The sequence below is a fragment of the Phalaenopsis equestris genome, unplaced genomic scaffold (genome assembly GCF_001263595.1).
Source record: "Phalaenopsis equestris unplaced genomic scaffold, ASM126359v1 Scaffold000300, whole genome shotgun sequence".
NCBI classification, from domain to species: Eukaryota; Viridiplantae; Streptophyta; class Magnoliopsida; order Asparagales; family Orchidaceae; genus Phalaenopsis; species Phalaenopsis equestris.
Genome location: NW_018164742.1, coordinates 481215 through 505104, shown reverse-complemented (window position 1 = coordinate 505104; position 23890 = coordinate 481215). Strand labels below are relative to the sequence as shown.

Sequence of the window (23890 nt, the reverse complement as noted above, 5' to 3'; positions counted from 1 at the left end):
ATTCAAAATTGTTTCGCATTTATCAACTCCCGACTCATTTAACAGGAGAAATAAATTTTTCTATGGTGGGTGCCATTAATAGACTAAACAATATGCTCCAGAACATATAGGATTTTTTAAATCCCAATCATTTTATTTCTTCCACTTAGCATAATATTGCTTTTAAGAGTTCACAACTCCGCCATAGAACTCTTTGGTCATTTGGATCGAAATTAATGAAGGGAGATTGAAGTTGTGAATATGACCATCTCATGACCACAATGAATGAGAAACCCTTTTCAAACATCTCATAATTACAATGAAATCATCAGGAAGATCAATAGTTCATATGTAAACTTCGCAGACTTTCAGAATGACTTTTTATTTTGCATGAAGCGTGCACAATTAATGTTTATTTTCATATTTTCACCATCACACTATTTATTCACTGTTTTTCTAATAACAACAAGCCATTATCCCACTAAGCGGGATCAGCTACATGAATGATTTTTTATTCATTGTGTCCTATTGAGTCACATAATTGCCTTTAATTCTAATAAACTAAGATCATTTTTTTACAACATGCCCAAGTTTTTTAGGTCTACCTTTACGTTTCTTAAAATAAGTCGAATCTAAAACATCTACTTTCCTAACTGAATCATCAGAGGCTCTGTAATCTTGCCTATCACTGGAGCTACACTAACCCTTTCACAGATACATTTATTTCACATTTTATCTCTAAGTATCAAGCCACTCGTCCACCTAAGCATTCTCATCTCAGGAACAACACAATTTATTCGTTGTTTTTTTCCGAAAAAAAAAAATGTGAAAAGCGGAAATCATACTCAAGCCAAAAGGGTAATTGGAGATTACATTAGTTTCTTTTTTCATTTTTGGTTTATTTTTATAAATGTTTCTTTAATATATTATTATCTATTTTTTTAAAACTATATCAACTAGTTTTTATAAACACTCAAAATAACTTTTAATGTTTCCAAAAACAACTAAACAAGCATAAACAAAATAAAATTAAGCAAATAAAAATAAAAATAAAAAGTTAAGATAAAAAGAAAATTCAAATGGCGCAAAAAATTTTCAAGCCTATTTTTACAATCTGGATCATGTTATTTGACATCAAGTATGCCTGGTAAGTGCTTGATCAATAATCAAAAATAGATTAAAGCTTTTCACTTTTTAAACCAAAACAAAGCACGGGAAGTTATATACAAAAAGCACAATACAAAATGTATGTTCAGCCACTACTTCCCTCTCTTTTTTGACTAATTATTATCTATATTTACACAAAATTAAGTGCTCCACAACAAAAAATAACCACCTTATTAGTCTGATCCAGATATTAAACATGTAGGATAAACACAAAAAATCTCTTCAGCATTATAAAAAATTACCTTCTGAGGTGCGCATTGGATATCTCCTTCGTACCATTCTATATGGAGAATTCAGTAGATCTGCCGAGTGGAAGAATAAGGTCTCTCAGATTCTCATATTCCTCATAGCTAATTTGAGCAGCATTAAGCATCTGATAATAACATACGTCAGGAAAGCTTAGTCAACAAATACATCACAAAATAGCAAGCTTTCTCAGAAAATTTCAAGCAAAAAAAAAAAAAGAATGACATGCAGAGGCCAAACTATTCAATGTGGCTATAATCAATCGAAAGGGTGGCTAAGGCTACGAGTCCATCTAAGATGTGAGTTTATTAGTTTTAAATTGAAATAGTGTGATTGTTAGGTCTATAAACCAATTAAAGCAAAAGTGTGAGTGCTGCATTCTTAACCAGTCTATATATTTATCTGTGTGTGTGTGTGTGTGTGTGTGTGTGTGTGTTAACGTATCCTTCAGAGATTAATTAGCTATAATTTTGTAAGAAGATAAGATTGTTTGGGCATCGGGGTAAAATGTTGTTGCTGGTTCGAAGATCAGGTTAGATGAATTAAAGATTGATATTAGATTCAGTATTAATCATAAAACAAAGACAAAAATTCATGAATAAAATTTCACCTTCTATTAGTTCTGAGAACCCCAAATAAAATGCCACCATTTAATCCAAGGGAAATTTAAATATTACATACACACCACACAATTCTTATATTTTTACATATCCAACGCCTAAACTTTCATAACTACATGCATAACATAAGAATTTTTAACATCACATAAAAAATATCATTATTACTAACTTCTTAAAAGTGACATACACTTTTAGTTGCATTCATTTATAACACCAAAGTGTTATAAAAGTATAAATTAAACTTTAGGAGTTAGGCATGTAAAAGCATAAGAGTTGTGTGGTATGTATGTAAATTTACCTTAATCCAATTATGCTAATAAGGGTTTGCTGGTTTGTCACCCTTATGTGACGTGACTAACATTTAGCCCGGTTTTAGTAAGCAGTTATAATTTAAATGTGCTTACTTCTAATACAGATTCAAGGAAAATATGAAAAACTAAAATGAAAAGAATGAATATAGAACATATGCTTGAAGAGAAGAGGATAAGTATTGAATATAACTTGGATGGATATAGATAGGTCTTTGGGAATGAAATGAATGAACGCTCGGAAGTTCAAACAAAGATCAACCAAAATAGATCAGCTGAAGAGAGGGGATTTGTAAAGAAAGTGCAAGTTAGAAGGTTTTTGGTTTCCTGAAATGTTTCATGCCTTCATGGTCAGAAGAATAGCATTAGCTTCTCATTAAGGCTTTAGATTGCTAGAGAAGGATTCTTCTGCTTATAAGGGGGAGAAAAAAGACATTTTAAGATTGGGACATTTACATATACAAGCTAACCAATTCTCATGGAATAACATATAACACCTCAACTTTGCCTTTCACATTTTATACCACTCAAATATTTGATATTACATCTAAAATACCACTATTTTAACTTTTGAAAATGTGCCTTTTCATACATAGATAAGATGGCATATATGTAAAAATTGAAGTTGACGTCATAGATATGTAAATGCATATGAAGTGAGTAGTATGCATGTAAATCTTCCTTTAAGATTATATCAGGCACACCTACGCAAAGAAAGAGATCAATGCCTAGATTTCTTCCCGCAAAAAAAAAAAAAAATGCTTTTCTTTGTTTAGAAAAAAGGTGATGCTAAAACCCAACCTTTTGGAATTCTTCATTTTGGTTCCCAAATGATGTGTTGCATGTTCAAACACTAAAAAGATGTTTTGCTAAAATTTCTACTTTAGAAATGAACATGAATATATTAATGCTTCATAAGTCTGATTACAAAACAAGGTGGGTAAAATCACTACATGTGAGTGAAACGTTAAGTTCTTGAATGCTTGAGGAGCGAACGAGTCATCTACTTCACTATGAGCCTGATAGACTCAAGCTGGCTCTCTTATAATAGATGGAATCTAGCTCAAGTTAGGCCAAAAATGAATACTTTTATATCTATCAAATCTACTTGGTTGTGTTCTACAATGGGTCTTGTAGGGTTAAGTTCAACAATCACAGAGGTGGGTGAGAAGTTATGCGGGCGAGTCATCCGGATCCGCCGAGTCAAAAATATTGAAGTCTAAGTTGTTTGACTCTAGTTTTTCAGTGATTGATCCTACATCTAATGTCCGCTAGTTAAACCAGAACAACCATTTATTACCACCCTGATACTTCGATGAGCATATCTACAGCTCACATTAGTTATCCCTTATTTTGAATTCGATTTGTATTAAAATAACATTCAATGTCAAATTATTCTTTTTTTATTGATCTCCATTACAAGTATGTCAGTTTGTTTCTTTTGACAAAATAAGCAGTTCCATCAAGTTTATAACCCACCCTTAAGAGGGCAGAAAAAGGAAGCTTGTTAAGACTTAGGATCCGGTAGCGTTTTGAAAACGCGACAGGGTCTGTTTGGGTAAACTGCATTTTGGCAGCTTATGCGTTTTTAAAATGCTGAAAATAGCATTTTCACATGCGATGACAGCTTTCTAGTTGTGGTCTGGCTTTTCCAAAAAATAAAAATTTGTAATAGCCACCGCACCTAGCTTATCAGCAGATTATTCAATAAACTGCAGCTGCCCCAAAAGCTATAAACTGCAGCTGCCCCAAACAGACTCTTACTTTGTTACTCCATATTCTACATCAACTCAATCGTTCAATTCACCATCAAGTCTAAGGGACCGTTTGAGATAACTTATTTGGTGCGGTGGTGTTTTGAAAACACACCTGACCTGTTGGCAGCTTATGCGTTTTCAAAATACTGAAAACAGTATTTTCACACCGCACCTATCTAGGTGCAGTGGCAGTGTTTTTTCAACTTGACAACGGTTTGACTTTTCCAAAAAAATAAATATTTGTAATAGCCACCGCACCTAGCTTATCAGTAGATTATCCAATCAGCTGCAGCTGCCCCAAACAGACCCTAAGTAACAACTTCAATTGCATCATCATTAGTATCAATGATTGTTTTTTTCGGCAGCTCGGAGTGTTGCGTCTATGAAAGCTATGGATGAGTGACTACTGAGGCCATCAAGGCCGTTAGGTTTTGGTTTCTTCAGCTCTTGATGGGAAGGAAAGTAGAGTTGCAATTTCTTAGCAAAGCTTACCTCCATAACAACTATGGGCACCCATAAAGCAACATGCAATAAAGTGTTTGCCACCTAATTTTGCTTCTACTTGCATATATTGGATGGCAGGTCAATTCATGCTTAACTATCAAGACCTTTACATGTTCAACAACTCCATACATTTAAACTTCATCTTTTCCCAAAAACAAAAAAAAAATCAACATAACTGCCATACACATGGATTCCATCTCCAATATTGATATTAATATAAAATTACCTAAAGCCCAAAGAACAGCGTTGGAAACTCCATATATATTAAATAGAGTAAAATAGTGAGTATCATAGTGCATAGTAAAGTGCAGTGCTTTCATGTGTTACTTTTTTAGCATGGTGCATAAAAGTAAAATAGTATATTGTATGCGCGAATACAGAACACACATAGCGTGTACAATTTTATCGACGTGTAAGTATTCTTTTTGATCCATTATTTGGAATTTGATACAATTTCTAGCAAAACAAAATAAAAAAGAAGAGTGAACACAATAAATATCGCAATCACAAGACAAATTTATATGCTTCAATGATATTTATCAACATTCACGGCCACACATCAAATATTTCTTCTCATACAAAATAGATATATTGTTTTATTTATGTCAAAGACTGAGAGAAAACACAAACACCTGCTGTAAAAATAGGGGATGAAAATATACATGTTGTTGTTGCTATCAATGTCTTCCAAACTTATCCAAGGGATCTTTTTCCACTCTTCTATCCTCTATTGCACGAGCTTGTCTCTACTATAATTGAAAACATAAGCTCTCTCTCTCTCTCTCTCTCTCTCTCTCTCTCTCTCTCTCTCTCTCTCTCTCTCTCTCTCTCTCTCTCTCTCTCTCTCTCTCTCTCTCTCTCTCTCTCTCTCTCTCTCTCTCTCTCTCTCTCTCTCTCTCTCATTTTTTGCTTGTAGTTATGGAATGCTTCAACACAATGCTATTATCTCTTTATAAGAGCTTATAGGTGGTTGGTAACAAAATTGAATTTATTAGATAGATGTTGGTGAGTATCAAAATATAGATATTAAATAGAGAATGGTATGTAAGAAATTTATGTTCATGTTTTAGTAATCTACCAATTAAACATAAAAATTTTTATATACATAATTAGTGGATCGTGTCTAAGTACTCTCTATATGACAGTTTCATATCCTCATTCATGAAGACTAAATATAACCATAAATAATCCAAATATTTATTGAATTTATTAGGTAGATGTTGGTGAGTATCCAAATATAGATATTAAATAGAAACTGGTATAAGAAACTTATGTTCGTGTTTTAGTAATCTCCCACTTATAGATTAAAAAATTTTATATAAATAATTAGCAGATTGCGTCTAAACAACCTTTGTATGGCAGTTTCATATCCTTATTCATGGAGATGAATTATAACTATACATAATCCAAACTTTTTGTTGGGTGCCAATTGTAAGCATATAGGTGGGATTTTTTACTCCTTTAATTTTGTCAAGTTGTAAGCTATCATATTCAAGCAACCAATGTATGAAGTAGTACTTCAGTAGTATATATTTTTTTTCCAAGAGTGCAAGACAACATTCTCTGCAAAGTAAATGGTACTTTAAACTGTTAAAAAATAAAGAAACATCTTGTGATCGATTCAATTCTTCACTTTTTCTAAGATGCCATGAGCTAAATCATCTCTTTGGTGGCTTTGTTGACTATTATGTAGTCATCTTCTATTGTTAATAATACTGCTATATTCTATAACTTGGCTGCTTAATTGATCTTGACTCCACTTGAGGAGTAAATGCAACAAGAAGCGCACTACATGTATTTGCGTCCTCCAAGATATGCACCAATATATCCCAATAATTTAAAATTAGCCCGTATAAATTTTAATGAAGAATGTACCTTTTAAGAGTCATAGAATTACATATAACAACCTCCTAATACTCTTTTCCTGAATTTAATATATACCAATTAATATCTCGTACAATATAAGTCTTGTGCAAGCCATTGCATGCATCAAAGAGCCAACCGGTGATACATAAAATGCACTCACAAATATTATATAATATTACTTCTATATGTTGATGACTATATTTATTGCAAAGTCCAATATCATTAAAACCAACCTAAAAGGATATTTATTAAAAGAATTGAAAATGAAGAGCCTGAAACAAGATAAGAAGTTTCTTGGAATGCAAATATATCAAGACAAAGTGATAGAGTTTTTTAGCATACCATAATCCCAATAAATTTAAAAGGTGCGCAACACGTTCAATATGATGAAAAAAAAAAATGGAGGGCATGCCACTTCGGACACGCTTCAAGCCTTCAAAAGCGCAATTAACAAAGAATAAGGAAGATGTATATGGCAAAAGTCCCTCATTATCAGCTGTCAGGATAATGATGAAGATTTGAGCAAAATCAAATGAAAATGAATAATGAACACACCAAAGACCAAAATCACAACACATACAAGTTTACATAGTTCGACGGATTTATCCACCTTTACAAAGAAAACAAATATTTTACGAAGCTTTAAAAAGTGAGCACATAAAAGATTTTTCATATAAGTTGAAGAATAGAGAAACTACTTTTTTAATGCCAAACAAAAGGGGAAATACAACCATTTACTATTACAATGTTAGTTAAATAAGGGAAAGACAACATTGCCGATGCTACAATTATCCTTCCCTAATCGGTTGCAAAAGCTTATTTCCACTCTTATCTCTGCTACATAAATTTCACGTTACTGTGGCTGGAGCTTAACTCCTTTATCTCCCTCTTTCTATTTGTTTGTGGTTATAGGATGCTTCAACACAATGGAACCATCTCCCTTATATAATGTAATTGTTGCTAGCTAGCAAACTTAAATTTATTTCAGTACATGATGGTAAAGTGTTATAATATAAATGTTAGATAAATGATGATTGATAACATAATTATAAGAGGCAATTAAAATGTGATAGGCAAGAAACCTATACAATATGGATAAAAAAAAATTATCTTCATATTTTAACATCCATCAAGTAATTATATTTCCATTATTCTTCCAATTATTTTCATGTATTTTATTTTCATTTGTCTTAATTTTTTTTGACTTAATGATTAGCTTTGCTTAATCTAATTTTATCGATTGCTAACACTATCGTGTATGAAAATGTTATTTCAGGCTTATTTGATACTTGTTATTAATAATATTCAATTTATAGAATTATCATATCAATGCAAGCTATATTGTTGTACATTAGCAAGCAAACTTCTCAAAAAGATTTAGCAATGTTATCAGTTAAGTTAAAATATTTTAATGAGATATTATGCTCTATTTTACGACACTAGAAATTTTTTTTGTAATTATATATTTTTTCTTTTATATTATTGAATAACTAATAAATTATTCATGATTTTTTAACAAGTTCACTCTTTGTAAAAGAATGTGTCACATTATGGCTCCATGGAATATTTCAGCTATGATGCATTATTCACTACTAACAAGTATGGGCAATGTCAGCTTGAAAAAACTTTTTTCTATGAAGACTTCTTATGAATAAGGTGATGCGACCAATAGCATCGCCAAGTTAGTTCCATTATTTGAGGTATGTTCAGTTCAGTCACACATTGTCTTCCCTTAACTATCTAGTCAAGAAGATGCAGATAATAATGATTAACCGAAAACCATTGTCAATAGATTTGCATGTAAGGATGGAAGTTAGAAAGCAAAGGTGGGAAGTCTAAGGGATGACTCTGCAAATATTCATATTTCTTGATTTAATTATAATTAAGACATTACAATATGTTCATAGCTTGAAAAACTACCATCTTTGCTCCAAAAAATACATTTAGGGTGTCACGATAATATTGACGCAAGACTCAATCAACAATCATTTGTCCATCTCATGCTAGTATAAGATTTAGTGCTCTCGGTCCTCCAATCAATGTCACCAAGGAATTACCATGCTAATCACGTTTCCATATTTGAGTCCAACACCTATCAGTTGCATAAAATGTGTTGTTTGTTAACTGGCTTGGTTGCAAACTAGAGGTCACAGTGCCACTTTAAGCAAGAGCTAAAAGATGATTTTGATTGCAACCACTCACAATGATATGCTTTTAATTCATTTATAAAAGGCTAAGCATCATAATTAAAAAAAAAAAAAGATAGATGACCTTGATTGTGGTCTCATGTCTCATGTTCTCCTACTCTAAACCAACACCACAATGGCTCTCAAAGTGAGCATTGTGATTGTCCTGAAGCATTCAGAGGTAAGAGCGAGATTAGAATTTAACATTTTCATGAGCATAACTCAATTTTTAGGTTTAACCTTTTATAGCTTTTATTATCATTGCCAAAATGTAGCTAATAGTTACATTCAAATAAGAATAAAAATGAAATCTACTTTTTTTTCTTTCAGATAAACCTACAGTATTCTTTTTTTCTATTATTTGATATTTATTTTAGCTTAATTACCTGCAGCATATACCCTTTATCATTGGTTCTGTGGTTTCCCTAGTCCTTGAGCCTGGTTCTCAATCAAGCATTGAGATTGAGTCATCACTAATCAAGGACCAGACTAATAGGAAAATTAAAGAGATTGTCGATCAGATCAACGGATTATTAAATCAAAAGGAACATACGTCGATCCAAATCACATTCAATTGAATGCATTTCATGCCTAGAATACAGTTATACCAAAAGATAAAAGCACTACAATATGCAAATTTACTTGCACGGAATAATAAAACAAGTAAATGTTCAACAGGAATGATTAGAGTATTCATATTTCATATAATCTGATCCAAATAGTGGGGGCAAGGCTCATGATCACAATGATCACATTCCTCAAGTCAAACCACAATATATTTATGATCATGGGTAATGTGATCTTGAAATTACAAATAATACTTCGTCAGCATTCATTTCAAAAGTTCAACTCCTCCTCTTGTGCAAAACATAAGCAACTGCCTTCTAAACAAGAGAAACAAATAGATAAAAGACTTATTGATATGGAAGTTTAAGTTTTCTCAATAGAATGTCTAAATACAGCAAACAAAACAAATCTAGAATGTTCAGAAAGGCAAAAGCTCAAGCACAGGAAATCTCCTTTATATCACTGCTTTGGGATGTTATTTCAAAATAGTAATATACAAGTAGTAAAAAATGCATGGTATTCACCTGTTGAAGCTGCATACCCCTGCTCATGAAGTGCGGAGCCAGACCCAGAAGTCTATGAACGGAAAGGGCTTCAATAAACAAGAGGACAACGACATGCCATTGTCTGGTTTTGAAGGAAGGTATTGCGTCCATAAAGGACATAGTGTCAAGCAAGTAGCCCTGAAAACAAATAGCTCCATTAAAATTTCCAAAAAAATACTAGCACATTTCAGACGAGGAACTAGACCCGATAAATATATACTCTTCCAACTTACCTTTATTCTTATTTATTGCTACAATAAAATGCCTGTCAACATTCAAGTCACAGTTCCTATGCATCCCTTTCAACTTATGCAAATAGAAAAGAAAAAATGTCACCGTATCAATATAATTGTAGGATTTTGCCTTATACAAGCTTCCCCAACAATAGTCAATTATTATTAATTTCCAGCCATTATAAGCATTCCTCATGGGAAATTGCTCTACATTTGCTATATGTTCATAGGCTACAAGAATAGACAACAAAGAACACCAAAAAACAGGCATTCCCTTTTGAGATGACCCTAACAATGTTTATAAACATAAATTAGTCCGATTTTTCAGGCAGGAAAAGACATTTATTACTTACATGCGCAACTTACCTCATCCGACCTTTTTAATATAACTAATATTACATGAATAGTTTACTAGAAGAAAACAACGAACTTTGATTGCTTCATCTTTTGTATGGAATTCTCAAGTCGATCTAAGTGATAGTATGCCAAAGCATTTATATTCACACTGACATACATGTAGTTCAAAATTAGTAAAAAAACACATTTGGTCCTGTTCTGAGGCTACGAATTTGGCTAAAAGAAAACCAAAAGTGGGTTGCATATTCTGGCATTAGAAGTGTAAATTCATCATAACTTAATACTTTTGGGTTTAAAAGATTTTCCCTTATTTAAATTTTAGAAATGAAAAAACGCCTCATCCCTTCCAAGGCTTTTTTTTGTTGCTTTTTTTTATGCAAATTCAGTAATCCAACATCCATGGCCTCCTATTACTCGTACAATATAGGAAAGAAAAACAAATGGCTCCATTCCAATAGGCTTCTACCACTATCCTTTATACATGATATCTTATACATTTTTAAAAAACATACAATTAATATACCACCTTCCTGATTTCCTGGTATAAATTCCTGCTTTAGCATCACTTTATGCATTCAGCTTGTTATGACAAGCGCATGTGATTATTTGTCTTATGTAAAAATAGAAATATGAAGGATTGTCATGTACTATAAAACAATTATTTAAATATTCTATCCTGAACATTAGTTCTACCACAGAATTTGGATGAGAATTTCTTTTATAATGTCATAGCATTTTTTTTTAATATGTCAAACATATATATGTTGCGTCCTCCCTTGAAAGCGACACACTATATTGCCTAAATACAAGAGTTGTTGCACTGTCATTCGGGTTTAGTGTTAAATAAATTAGAGTACTCACATTATGGACAAAGGCAGACGAAGTAGTTAGACCATTAAACCATATTAGAATAGGAACCTAGAAAATAGGTACTCTCAAAATGAAATTAATAGATAATTTAATCTATAGGAAGATAAATATCTTATACATCCAAAAAATTAAATGAGTTGGAAAAAAAGACTACATACCGGTAGCTTAGATTTTAAACTTTGATATTTAGGTAGAAGTCATACTAGAAATAATGTAACTATTGATAAAAATTTGAAAGAAAATATTGTAAAAATTAATAAAATGGGAGATAGAATTATAGTTTTAACGATTATTCTTGATATTAATATTTTTAATTTTACAAGTGTATATGCTCGCCAAATAGATTTGGATATATGTATAAAAAAAAATTGGAATAACCTAGAAGAGTTAATACAAATGTTACTCTTCAAAAAAAAATTATTAGAGTAGATTTAAATAACATGTATTAACAGTGATAGAATATTTTAGAAAAATTCATGTGCATATAATTTTGAAGTGACTAATGAGGAAGTTAGAGACATTGAATTTTATTTTAGCTTACGATCATATTATTATTGTTACTTTATTTACAGAAAGAGATGAGTATACAATCACTTATAAAAATTGATCTAATAAAATATACATTGATAATTTTCTTTTGAGAAGAATAGAACGTCGAGATTATAATTATTGTAAGTTTATTCCAAGTGAAAATTTAAATGCCAAAAATCGATTATTAATTTTAGATTTTAAGATGAAAGGTAAGAAGATGAAAAATACAATGAAATATTATCATATAATTAGATAGGAACACTTAAAAGATATAAATAGAATTAATCTTTTGAGTAAACTTCAAGCTCTTAAGATTTGTGATTTTCATGAATAAGCAAATAATATGTGGGATAAAATAACAAACACTAATAAGCAAATTGCAAAGCATGTGCTTAGAGAATCAAAAGAAAAAACTCTTATGAATAAAATAACTGATGGTGGTATAACAATGTTCAAGAAAATTAAAAAAAGAAATTATATTATAAAAATTGGTTTAGATATAAAAGTGGAGACTTAGGAAAAATATAAAGTGACACGTATGGAGTTTAAGAGTATAATTTGTGATGTTAAAAAATCTAAAAATCTACATTTAATGATCTTTATAGTATATTAGATGCTAAAGAGGGTGAAAGATCTGTTTAAAAACTTACAAAGCAAATAGATAAAAAAAATAAAAATTTTGTTCAAGTTAAATGTGACAAGAATAAAAATCAAAAATATTTTTTTAGATGAGAATATTCAACATAAGATATTTTGATAAACTTTTTTTATGAAGATAGTGAAAATACAATCGAATTTAGTAATCTTAATATCATAAATAGTCACACAAAATTTTATTTTCACCATCACATTAATAAAACAACAGTTGATGATGTTTTAAAGAAAATGAAATGTAGAAAAGCACTAGGACCTGATAGTATTTTAATAAAAGTGTGAAAATATTTAGGAGATCTTAGAATTTTTTAATTTACTAAACTTTTTAATATTATTTTAAAAACTAAAAAGATATCTAATGAGTGAAGGAGTCTATTGGTTCCTGTTTTTAAGAATAAAGGGGGTGCACATGAGTGTGCAAATTACTGAGGAATTAAGTTAATGTCATACATTAAAATTATGTGAGAGAATAATTGAACATAATTTATGATGTGATATAAATTTTTTTCAAAATTAGTTCGGATTCATGTTGGGCAAGTTTACTATAGAGGTTATGCATATATTGAGAGGTTTGATGAAGAAGTATAGAGAGCATAAAGAGGATATATATATATATTGTTTATTTAGACAAAGCTTACGGCAAGGTTAAAAAATAAATACTTTAGACAGTACTAGAAAAAAATGTGTTTACATTGCTCATATTCAAGTCATTAAATATATATATATTATAGTTGCTATTTATATTCGAACAAAAAAAGGATTAGCCAAGTATTTTCCTATTTCAGTTGGATTACATCAGGGATCAGCTTTAAGCCAAAATTTTTTTGTTTTAGTTATGGTTGTTTTTTCCTTGGACATTTACAAGAGGATGTGCATTGGTGTTATGTTTTGCTGATAATATACTCTTGTGGATTAGAGTTTAGGAAAAACTTGATTTATGGATGTCAATTTTAGAATTAAAGACTTTCGTTTGAGTAGATCTAAAGCTGAATACATTAAATATAATTTTAGTAATAGCAGATCTAGTGGCAAGGTTATAACAATTGGTAATTAAGTCAATAAAATGAGTGAAAGTTTTAAATATCTCGGGCCAATTATTAAAAGTGATAATAATATAGATGGTGATGTTACAAATATAATGCAAGTACAATGGTTGGAGTGGGGGAATACATCGGGCCTATTATGTGATAGAAAAGTACTACTAAGATGGTGTTGAGACCTACAATGTTTTATGGTGCAGAATGTTGGCCTGTTAAAAAGAAGCATAAAATTATGAAAAGTGTTGTTCAGATAAGAACACTCAGGTGGATGAGTGGCTTTACAGTTGGAGGTAAAATGTGAAATGAATATATCTGTAAAAGGTTGGACTAGCTCCAGTGACAGACAAGATTATAGAGAGTCGCCTAAGATGATTTGGTCACGTTAAACGTCAACTATCTGATCACCCTACTAGGATAGTGAATGTTTTAAATTTGACTTACGTTAACAAAGGTAGAGGTAGACCTAAAAAGACTCGAGTATATTGTATAAAAAGTTATCTTAATTTCTTATATTTAAATGAAAAAATGACACTCAATAGGACGCAATAGAGAAAAAATATTCATGTAGTTGATCCCACTTAGTGAGACAAAAATTTGTTCTTATTGTTGTTGTTGTTGTATGTCGAACATATAAAAGATTTGAGACAATAATGTGATTATTTAACATCTTAGCGTTGTACGAAAATCTAACTCACGCTCGGGTAATTAAACAGTAGCAGAAAGAAACAACATAATTTTTTATGTGGAAAACCTAAAAAGAAAAAAACTATAGGGCTCAGACCATTTGAAACAATCCATTGCGTAATATTAAGTACAAAAACTTACTCTTCTCATTAGTTAGAGAAGATGAAATCACAAAATTGATGTACCATAGTATTTCAATAATAATAGTTGAAATAGGTCACTAACCGTAGTCGACTGTTGTGGAGGCAGTAGCCCGTCATGATGTAGTGGGTGGTTGTTATATCATCAATTTGTCGTAGAGGTCATAGTTGAAAGTCATTATAGGAGTTGATCACATAGGCTGTAGATGGTCACTTCACAAGAGTTGGTTGGCCACAGCTTTAGTAGAAAGCTTCAAAAGTTGTGAACCACATTTACCTTAGTTGGTCACATAGGTCGTAATGGTGAGCTGCAATAACGTGTAGACCGCACAGCCCGGAGTTAAAGAACTAAGTGAGTTGTGGACCCATAGGCCGTAGTTGGTCACATAGACCGTAGTTGGAAGATGTAATGTCTGCATGATGCAGAGGTTGAAGTTGGGAGTTGCATGAACTATGATAACATCTGTAGAATTGGATATTTGAGTGTCTTATTAATGTTAGAGAGAGACCTCCCTGTAAAAAAGAAAGAAATATAGACCACTCCATCGGACAGCCAGAAGAGATTCTCCCATTTTGTGGATTTTTTAGTGTCTTACCAATGTCAGAATTGAGTGATCATAGGTTTGTTAAATTTGTTTTGTCAAAACCTCATCACTTATCAGATTTGCAATTCCTTTGACCTTCCAATTAACAACCAAAGCTTCCAAAAAAATGGTTTAACAGCTTGATTTGGGTTTGATTTGATTTAAATTTGACCAACTTTGATGTCATTTAGTCTGTCACATCAAGCCGATCAGTTTGACTATAAGTTTGTTGAAATCAGAGTTATGGATAAATTTTAATTAAATTTTAAAAGTTTGTTGCTCAAAAAATTAGCTTGAGATTCATGTAGGATGATTAAAATTTGTTGATAGCATATCAACATGTAAGGAAAATTATTTTGGAACCATATCACGTGTTTCATTGTATAAAGAAAATTATGTAGCAAAACTTACCGCTTATTAATTATAGGCCTTAGCACATTGATGGAATAGTTTCCCTTACTAAGAATGATCTCAACAAGTTATCAAATCAACTTAATAAAAAAAGTAGCATTGATTAACAAACAATTAAAATCTTTATGGTTATTAAGATGTGACGGCTATTGCCAAAAAATGTTAGAACACTACCAATAAATAAAAACATGAGGAAATAGCAAATGCTTAAACAGTTAGGTAATTTTAAGTATTAGATTTTGGCACATGTCAAATGTAGAACAACTTGGAAGCTATAATGTGCATACCATGAACTTTTCCAAGGTTGAAACTGGTACTGATAGCCTTAGACCCTTAACAACAACAGGCAAGATACGGCAAATAAGGCCATCTATTGCCTGTCTTATTTCTAATGATTGGCCATCGCCCATGGTAACCTTCCTCGGATACTCCTTTCCATTAACAAGAATAAAATTTTCATAGGAGCTTTCATCTTGTCCATATATATAGGCCAGAGAAGAACAAGTTATCCATCCAAACAGTGCCATCCACATTGATGCAAATGGTGATAGCTGCAAAATGAAATGCCATTTAACATTTTATATAACACAGTTCAAAATAATTTTAAACAAAACATTGCAAACAATAGCATACGTTTAGACAGAAACCTTCCGGTGGTGTATCATGCCAAGAGTCCTCAACATCAAACACATCAGTGTCTAAAAGCACAGTTTTCTTAGGCCATTTTACAATACCTCGATCAAATTCAAAAATATCCTCATCCTTTTCCCTTTCTCCATGGAGAGATTCTGATTGTGGTAAGATCAAAACTCCAGCTTCTGAAACTATAAGAGATGGATATAATCACAATAAATCAACTATGACTTGCTGGCTTCCTCTCTTTTATACTCAACTAATTATTAGAAGTTATAACCAGAAAATATTAGACAGGAGATATGGTTTACCTGCATCTCCAACTTTAGCTTTTCCAGAGGCAACAGATTCAGCAGCCTGGGCTAGTGCAGCAGCACAAACCTCAGCTGATGCAAAACGCATAGAGCTATCAAAATATTCTTCAAATGATTCTTGAGGTGTGGTCATTTTATCCTCAAAAGAAACAGTTTTTTTCTCATCAGCGCATTTAACGGAGTGGTCTCCGACTCTAGATCCCGAAGTCTTTAAGCAAGACTTGAGCAATTTCTCCTCTGATATTGTCTTCTTCTCTGAGGAAATTTTATCTTCAAGTTCTAAAACAGCAGGTTCGTTTGATGGAGCCTTCTTTTCTGAGAATTCTCCATGATTAGATACATTAAAGGCAGTTTTGTCTGATTCTACTCCAGAGCAAACATTGACCAATCCTCCATTAATATCCTTTGAAAGAACCTTTTCATTTGTTGAAGCTTCTGATGTTTTATGATGTTTAACTCTAAATGGCTTTGATATGTCTGCCTTTTTTCTGGTTTTTTTCTCTTCAAGGACAGCATTTTCCAAATGTTTAGCTAACACTTCCGAAATAGCCTGTGCTTTTAGAGATAAAGCATTATTATCACCAAATTCATTCTCAATAATTAGACTGCTTGTAAAATTCATATTACTACACTCATAATCATCTAAATTATTTTTCAATTTAGCTTCGGATGTGCTTGATGTATATTTCTTTGGCTTTGCTTTCTTGGCAGTGGTGTTTGCATCTTTTCTTTTATCTAGCATCGGTTTAACATCAAAAGAATCTTTTGAACGAATTTCATCAGTCTCATTAGCCACAAGCAGGCTACTAGCAAATGGTGCTCCAATATCTCTAGCACCCTCAAACCACTTCCTAGAATGTTGTTGAAGTACAAAGTCTGACCCTACAATATTTAAAAAAAAAACGAGGATCTCATCATCGTAATCATGTGCAAAGGATGAAAGGAAACAATACAAATGCCAAAATAAGAAAAAAAAAATTGATGCCAAACATGCCCTAACATGTATCCATGCAGCAATATAACAAGAAACCTTTACTTCAAAGTTACTAAGATAAACAAAGCAAATAACTCAAATTATCTACATCAATTCCTAAAATATTTTCCTTCGTCAAGCTATATAAACCACTTAGGATTTATAAACAGCTTCTAAAAATGATTTTTCACATGTATTCAAGAGACAAGAAAGAAAGCATAAAGATAACCAAACTACCACCAAACATTTATGATTTAGCTAAAATAATTATTCCCCTAAAATAAGACCATAACATACATAACACTCAAATCTTAACTATCTAAAAAACACCAACCTATCTTCATTTTTCAAATCGCCCCCCGAATATCAAAATTCAGAGCAAAACCTCGACGTGTATAATTCAGTTTTTTAAATTCTGGATGCACAAATACAAGGTTCGATGGTTCAAAAAAAATGGGATGGCGTTAGTTTTGCAAATAGTTATGATTGACGGCATGCAGGAAATTCTGGGTAAAAAAAAAAACTTCATAAAAAATGACCAATGCAAATTTAGGAGTTGCTTAGTTGCACGTAGATTCTAATTTAAATAAAATTTAGTCAATCTTGTAACTCCGGATTTATCAAATCCTGAGATGGTTCAATAATGAAAATTATTTTGCATGTTAATAAGTAAATCGTGAGAAATTGTTTGATAGTTTTAGAATAATTTAGTAAAATTTACAAGGATTTATTAAACATCTAAAGAAAAAGATTAAATAAAAAAAAATAAAAATGAGTATCCAAAACCTCAAAGTGCATAAAAAATGAGTTAATTAATAATTAGTTAAATAAATTAATAAGTAATATTTTTTTTCTGTGAACTAATTAATTAGTAAATAATAATTTTACATTAATGAATTATTAATTATATAACTTAAGAATTACTTAGAATGTTATTAATTAAAATTTAAAATATATTTTTTATTCATTAATTAATTATTTAAGAATTACATATAAATTTCTTTAATTCTAATTAATATGATAATACATTAATTAATTGAATTAGCATTGTCGTTGCTGGCCTCAAGCCCGGATGTGAAAAATGGAGAGTTACGTTAGGTAATCGACAGTCAGCGTAAAACTTATCGAAAAAGTCATGACATAAATCATTTTGATCATTGTGTAAGTGATAGGGCGTCCTTGTAAACGACGCGTTGTATGGTTTGAATACAGTGAAGAGTGTTTAAGAGCCACTACACCAGCTTCCAGATGTAGTGTCAAATAAGCAATGATTTTCACATTACGGACGAATGCAGGTAAAGAAGTAAGTCCATGAAACTAATATTAGGATAAAATCTTGGCATATAGGTACTCTCATTGGTAAATTAATGAAATTAGTTGATGTTATAATTCTTGGAAAGATAAATATCTTATATGTTCAAGAAATTAAATGGGTTGGAGAAAAGACCAAGGAGATTGATAACTTAGGTTTTAAACTTTGGTATTCAAATAAGAGTCGCGCTAGAAATGGGTAGGTATACTTATAGATAAGAGTTTGAAAGATAATGTTGTAAAAACTAATATAGTTAGAGATAGAATAATAGTTCTTAAGATTATTGTTGATACTAAGATTTTTAATATTATAAGTGTTTATGCTCCTCAAGAAGGTTTAGATATAGGTTTTAAAGATAAATTTTGGAATGACATAAAAGACTTAATTGGAATGACATAAAAGACTTAAAGAATTTTTATTTGAGGAGATTTAAATGGACATGTCAATAGAGTGATAGAAGATTTTAAAAATATTCATGAATAGAGTGATAGAAGATTTTAGATTTTAAAAATATTCATGGTGGCTATGGTTTTGGAGTGATAAATGAAGGTAGAGCTATATTAGATTTTGTTTTACAATATAAGTTTATTATTGCTAATACTTATAAGAATGGGTCTAATAAACCACAAAATAATAATTTTCTTATGAGAAGAAGAGATCGTCGAGAATGTAATGATTGTAAAGTCATTACAAGTGAAGATTTAAGTACTCAACATCAATTATTAGATCTAGATTTTAAGATTAAGAATTGTAAAATAAAGAATACTAGAAATCATCGTCGTAGAATTAGATAGGGGAACCTACAAGATAAATAAAATTATTTTTATGAGTAAAATTCAAAATTTCAAAAAGTGGAATGTTCATGGAGAAGCAAATTCTATGTGGGATAAAGTAAATAAAATTATTAAACAAATGGCAAAAGTTGTACTTAAATATTCAAAAGAAAAAGTTTTCATAAATAAAAATAGTTTGTGGTGGAATAATAATGAGCAAGAAAATATAAAATATAAGAAGATATTTTATAAAAATTTGTTTAGATATAAAAACTTAGAGAATTGGGAAAAATATCAAACGGCCTGTGGGGAGTCTAAGAGAAAAATCTGTGATGCTAAAATTTATGTTTTTAGTGATCTTTATAATAGATTAGATACTAAGGAAAGTGAAAAATATATGTATAAACTAGCCAAACAAAGAGAAAAGAAAAGTAAAATTTTAACTCAAATAAAGTGTATTAAAAATGAAAATCAAAAAGTGTTTTTCTTAAAAAAAGTTATTCAAAATAAGTGAGTGAGTTATTTTGACAAACTTTTTAATGAAATTTCGAAAAATATGATCGACCTTAGTGATCTTAATATTGTTAATAATGATAAAATGTTTCATTTTTACCGCTGCATTAGTAAAAAAGAAGTTGATGCTTTAAATAAAGCCAATGGTGGAAAGTTTGTAGAACCTAATGATATCTCAATTGAAGTGTGAAAATTTTTAGGAGATTGTGAGTTTTTTGGCTTACTAAACTCTTTAATATTATTTTAAAAACTAAAAAGATGCCCGTGGAGGAAGAGTACTCTAATTCCCATCTTTAAGAATAAAGGGGATGCACAAGTATGTGTCAATTATAGAGGAATTAAACTGATGTATCATACTTTAAAATTGTGGGAGAGGGTAATTGAACATAGGTTAAGACGTATTACAAAGATTTCTCATAATCAATTTGGATTTATGTCGGGCAAGTCTAATATGAAAGTTATACATTTATTGAGAGGTTTGATGGAGAAATTCAGAGATAATAAAGAGCATCAACATATGATTTTTATTGATTTAGTTAGAAAAAACTTACAATAATGTTCCAAGAGATATCATTTGGAGAGTTCTTGAGAAGAAAGGTGTTGATATGACTTATATTCAAGTCATTAAAGATATGTATTCAAGAACTTTTACTTGTGTTCGAATAGGAGGGTTGACCAAATATTTTCCTATTTATGTTGATTTACATCAGGGATCGGCTTTAAGCCCATATCTTTTTAGTTTAGTAAAGGATGGTCTCTCTGGAAACTTACAGAAGGATATACCTTGGTGTATGTTTTTTGCTGATGATATCCATCTCGTGGATAAGACGAGAGAAAAAGCTCAGGAAAAAACTTGAATTATGGCGGTCTACCTTGGAGTCTAAAGGTCTTTATTTGAGCAAAACTAAAACTAAATACATGGAATGTAATTTTAGTAGTGGTAGCTCTAGTGACAAAGATGTAAATTTGGGTGATCAAATTACTAAAAGGAGTGAACGATTTAGATTTCCCGGGTCTACTGTTCAAAGTGATGGTGATATTGAAGGGAATGTTATTAGTAGAACTCAAGTCAGTTGGTTGAAATGAAGGAATGCTTCGGGCCTATTGTGTGATAGAAAAGTAACACTTAGACTGAAAGGAAAACTTTCTAAGATAGTGGTGAAACCCGCAATGTTATATGGCGCTGAATGTTGGCTTTTAAAAGACAAGCATAAAACTAAGTGTTGTTGAGATGAGTAATGATTAGGTGGACGAGTGGTTTTACACCTAGAGATAAAATGTGAAATGAATATATCTGTGATAGGGTTGGTGTAGCTCCAGTGAATGACAAAATTAGAGAGAGTCGTTTTAGATAGTTTGGTCAAATTAAACGTCGACCATCTGATGATTCGATTAGGATAGTAGATGTTTTAGATTCGACTTATGTTAACAAAGGCAGAGGTAGACCTAGAATGGCTTGGGCATATTAAAAAATGATCTTAATTGTATAAAAAATGATCTTAATTTATTAAAATTAAATGAAAATATGGCATTAAATAAGACGCGATTGAGAAAAAGGATTCATGTAACCGACCCTACTTAATGGGATAAAGGTTTTGTTGTTGTTGTTGTTGTTGCATTAATCAATTAAATTAATAAAAGTAACTTAAATAAAATAAATTAAAACCACAAACATATCTCCCTCTTCCCCTTTCTATCTGAAACCCTCGTCTACACCCTCCCCCTCTCCCGATTTTGCCCAAACTTCCCATCTCTACCCAAAACCCTCGCTTATGTCACTCCCCCTCTCGCTTTCGACCAAAAAAATTGCCTTCGTAAACGAACCTTTGCGATACAATCGCCATTAAAGCTAGCTGGGAAGGCAACAATGGGATAATGACTTACAAAAACCAGCAAAACTCCCATCTTTCTCATCCTTTTGCTTTGCTCCTACCATAAACCATTAGGTAGGTAAGCTTGTTCGTGTGATTCTTCCTCTTTGCTCGTCCCAGATTTACTAAATTTGATGTTTCACAGGATTTAGTAAATTCCAAATTAATCACAAATAGACGTCATATTGGATTTACGGGGGCACAGGTTTTACGAAGGTGTTCTTTTTTTTAGTATGGAGCTCAAGAATTTACAGAGGCATTTTTTGTTGTTTGACGGCATTAAGCATAAATCCTGCTTAAAATTGGCTACTAAATAGCCCTTTAGGTAGGGTTGTAAATGAACCAATGCACTTGATGAATAACTCGAACTCGATTAAGACTTAACATGTTTGTTTAAATTAATAAATAAACAAGCTTAAATATTTTTTAAAAGTTTGAAGTTTAAATGAAATAAACATGAATATAGTCGAACTGATTCAATTATATTCAGGAACAAACTCATTTGTTGTTCAAAAAGTAACTTGTTAAATATTCGATATTAAGCTCGATCATAGCTCGTATCATGTATAATATATTATTAAATAATTTAATTAGTTGTAATCTATTTAATTATATATTTAATATTAATATATTATTATATCAATCAAAGAAAAATTTTACATTACGACTTATATATCAATCAAAGAAAAATTTTACATTACGACTTATCTGATTGTACAAGTTCTTTCAATTTTATTTTGCTCTTGTTCACATGTTTCTTCTTAATCTTAGAATTCATTTTTGTGAGAATATATCTATCATAGACACTAGATGACATCATGTGGGTTAATTCATTTAATTATTTGATTTGTTAAATTATTCATTTATTTAGATATGTAAAATTATTTATTAAAATTTATATCTGAAAAGCTAGATACTCATTTGAATTTTTAGCTTGTTTAAATATATGTTCAGCTGTCATAAACAAATCAAGTTCATGTAATGAAAAATATAAATAGGTCAAGGTTAAATAACATATGGAAGTTCCACAAAAGTTCAAGCCGAACATAAACAACTTATAATTGTATCAAGTCCAGTCCAATCTATGGGATACCCAGCTCAACTCAACTCAATTACAGATTAAAAACAAGTCACCCATAATATAAAAGAAAAGGACAAGAAAAAAGAGATGGACGGGTGAAGAAATGGGAAAAAATGGAATTAAAAACAACTCGAAATCTTACCAGAATCTCCAATCCTATCGCGCTTGGGCACAAATCCCTCGATCGCATTTGATGGCCCAATCCACTCATCCAGAGATACTTCCCCTGCCCCTGCATCCCCTTTCTCCTTAATGCTCAAACTTTTAATCCCCAAATCTCCTTTATCCCCTAATTCCTCGCCTACAACATTCCGGTTCCCAAATAACCGGAGGACTTGCTCGATTTTTCCTTCTTTCATATCAGACACACGTTCAGCGCTGAGGCTGTTATAGAATGCCCGGCTGCGGACCACGCAAGCTTCGGAGCAGTATTTATAGGTCTCCTCAAGGTCGTAGACACGGTGCTCGCGAAGAGAGATGCGGAATCGGCCATGGCGGTCGCGGTCCACGGGAAGACGGTTTGGGCAAGGAGGGTAGCCACAGAGGCCGACGATGGAGCGCTCAACAACGACGTCCTGATAGTCGGGGCACGATAGGAGTGAGCCAGCGGAGAGGAGCTGCCCGGCGGAGCATGAATGGCATTCAATGAGGGAATACTGGATGTGGTAAACGGCCTCCGCAATGGAAATCGGAAAAGGCAACGTGTTCGCAGCCATTACGGCGATCGCGATGTTGGAATGCAGCACCGCGATTCCAGGAGAGATGGGATAGGTTATAACTTATAATATAGGGTTTGCCCTTTCGATGCACCAGGTTTTGAGATGCTTCTTGTGAAATGATTCGGATTTAATGTGCTTCTCAAACTAATAATATGATGTTTAAAAAATTTTCATAGTTTTTTTCTTTTTTTATTTTTTTTTTGAGAAAATTAGATCGCAGCTAGAAAGTTATCGTCGCACATAACTAGAACCAGCGGGAAAATATGGATTTCAACTGCAATATTTTGAAAAAGCTATCAAAATGTAATTTAACTAAACAGACAAAATTGTGGAACTGTTGCCGCCCCGAACAAACTCTTAATAGGGCTCGAAAGCAGATAATTAGAAATAAAACGAAGAATTTTGAAGGACCAAAAAGGAGTGCTCATTCGGCGGTCTAAAAATTAAAGGGC

General features: G+C 31.7%; 1 protein-coding gene across 1 annotated transcript; it reads right to left on the bottom strand.

Moving 5' to 3' along the window:
- Positions 1 to 1131: 1131 nt before the first annotated feature.
- LOC110025468 (putative RNA polymerase II subunit B1 CTD phosphatase RPAP2 homolog) lies at positions 1132 to 23517 on the bottom strand. The gene is made up of 6 exons (XM_020725965.1): positions 22862 to 23517; positions 16194 to 17078; positions 15883 to 16073; positions 15537 to 15800; positions 9725 to 9883; positions 1132 to 1519 (listed from the first exon to the last, which is right to left on the bottom strand). Exons 1-6 carry the CDS (start codon positions 23433 to 23435, stop codon positions 1427 to 1429), a joined length of 2166 nt encoding a protein of 721 aa, XP_020581624.1. The 5' UTR covers positions 23436 to 23517; the 3' UTR covers positions 1132 to 1426.
- Positions 23518 to 23890: the final 373 nt, after the last annotated feature.

Bases quoted from the DNA above. Each gene is read 5' to 3' on its own strand.
- LOC110025468 (XM_020725965.1), bottom strand. From the start codon at position 23,435: ATGGCTGCGAACACGTTGCCTTTTCCGATTTCCATTGCGGAGGCCGTT. The intron at 15,801-15,882 runs GTATGCTATTGT...TTCATTTTGCAG, and splicing joins CGGAAGGTTTCTGTCTAAAC to CTATCACCATTTGCATCAAT. The intron at 1,520-9,724 runs GTGAATACCATG...TGTTATTATCAG, and splicing joins GGGGTATGCAGCTTCAACAG to ATGCTTAATGCTGCTCAAAT.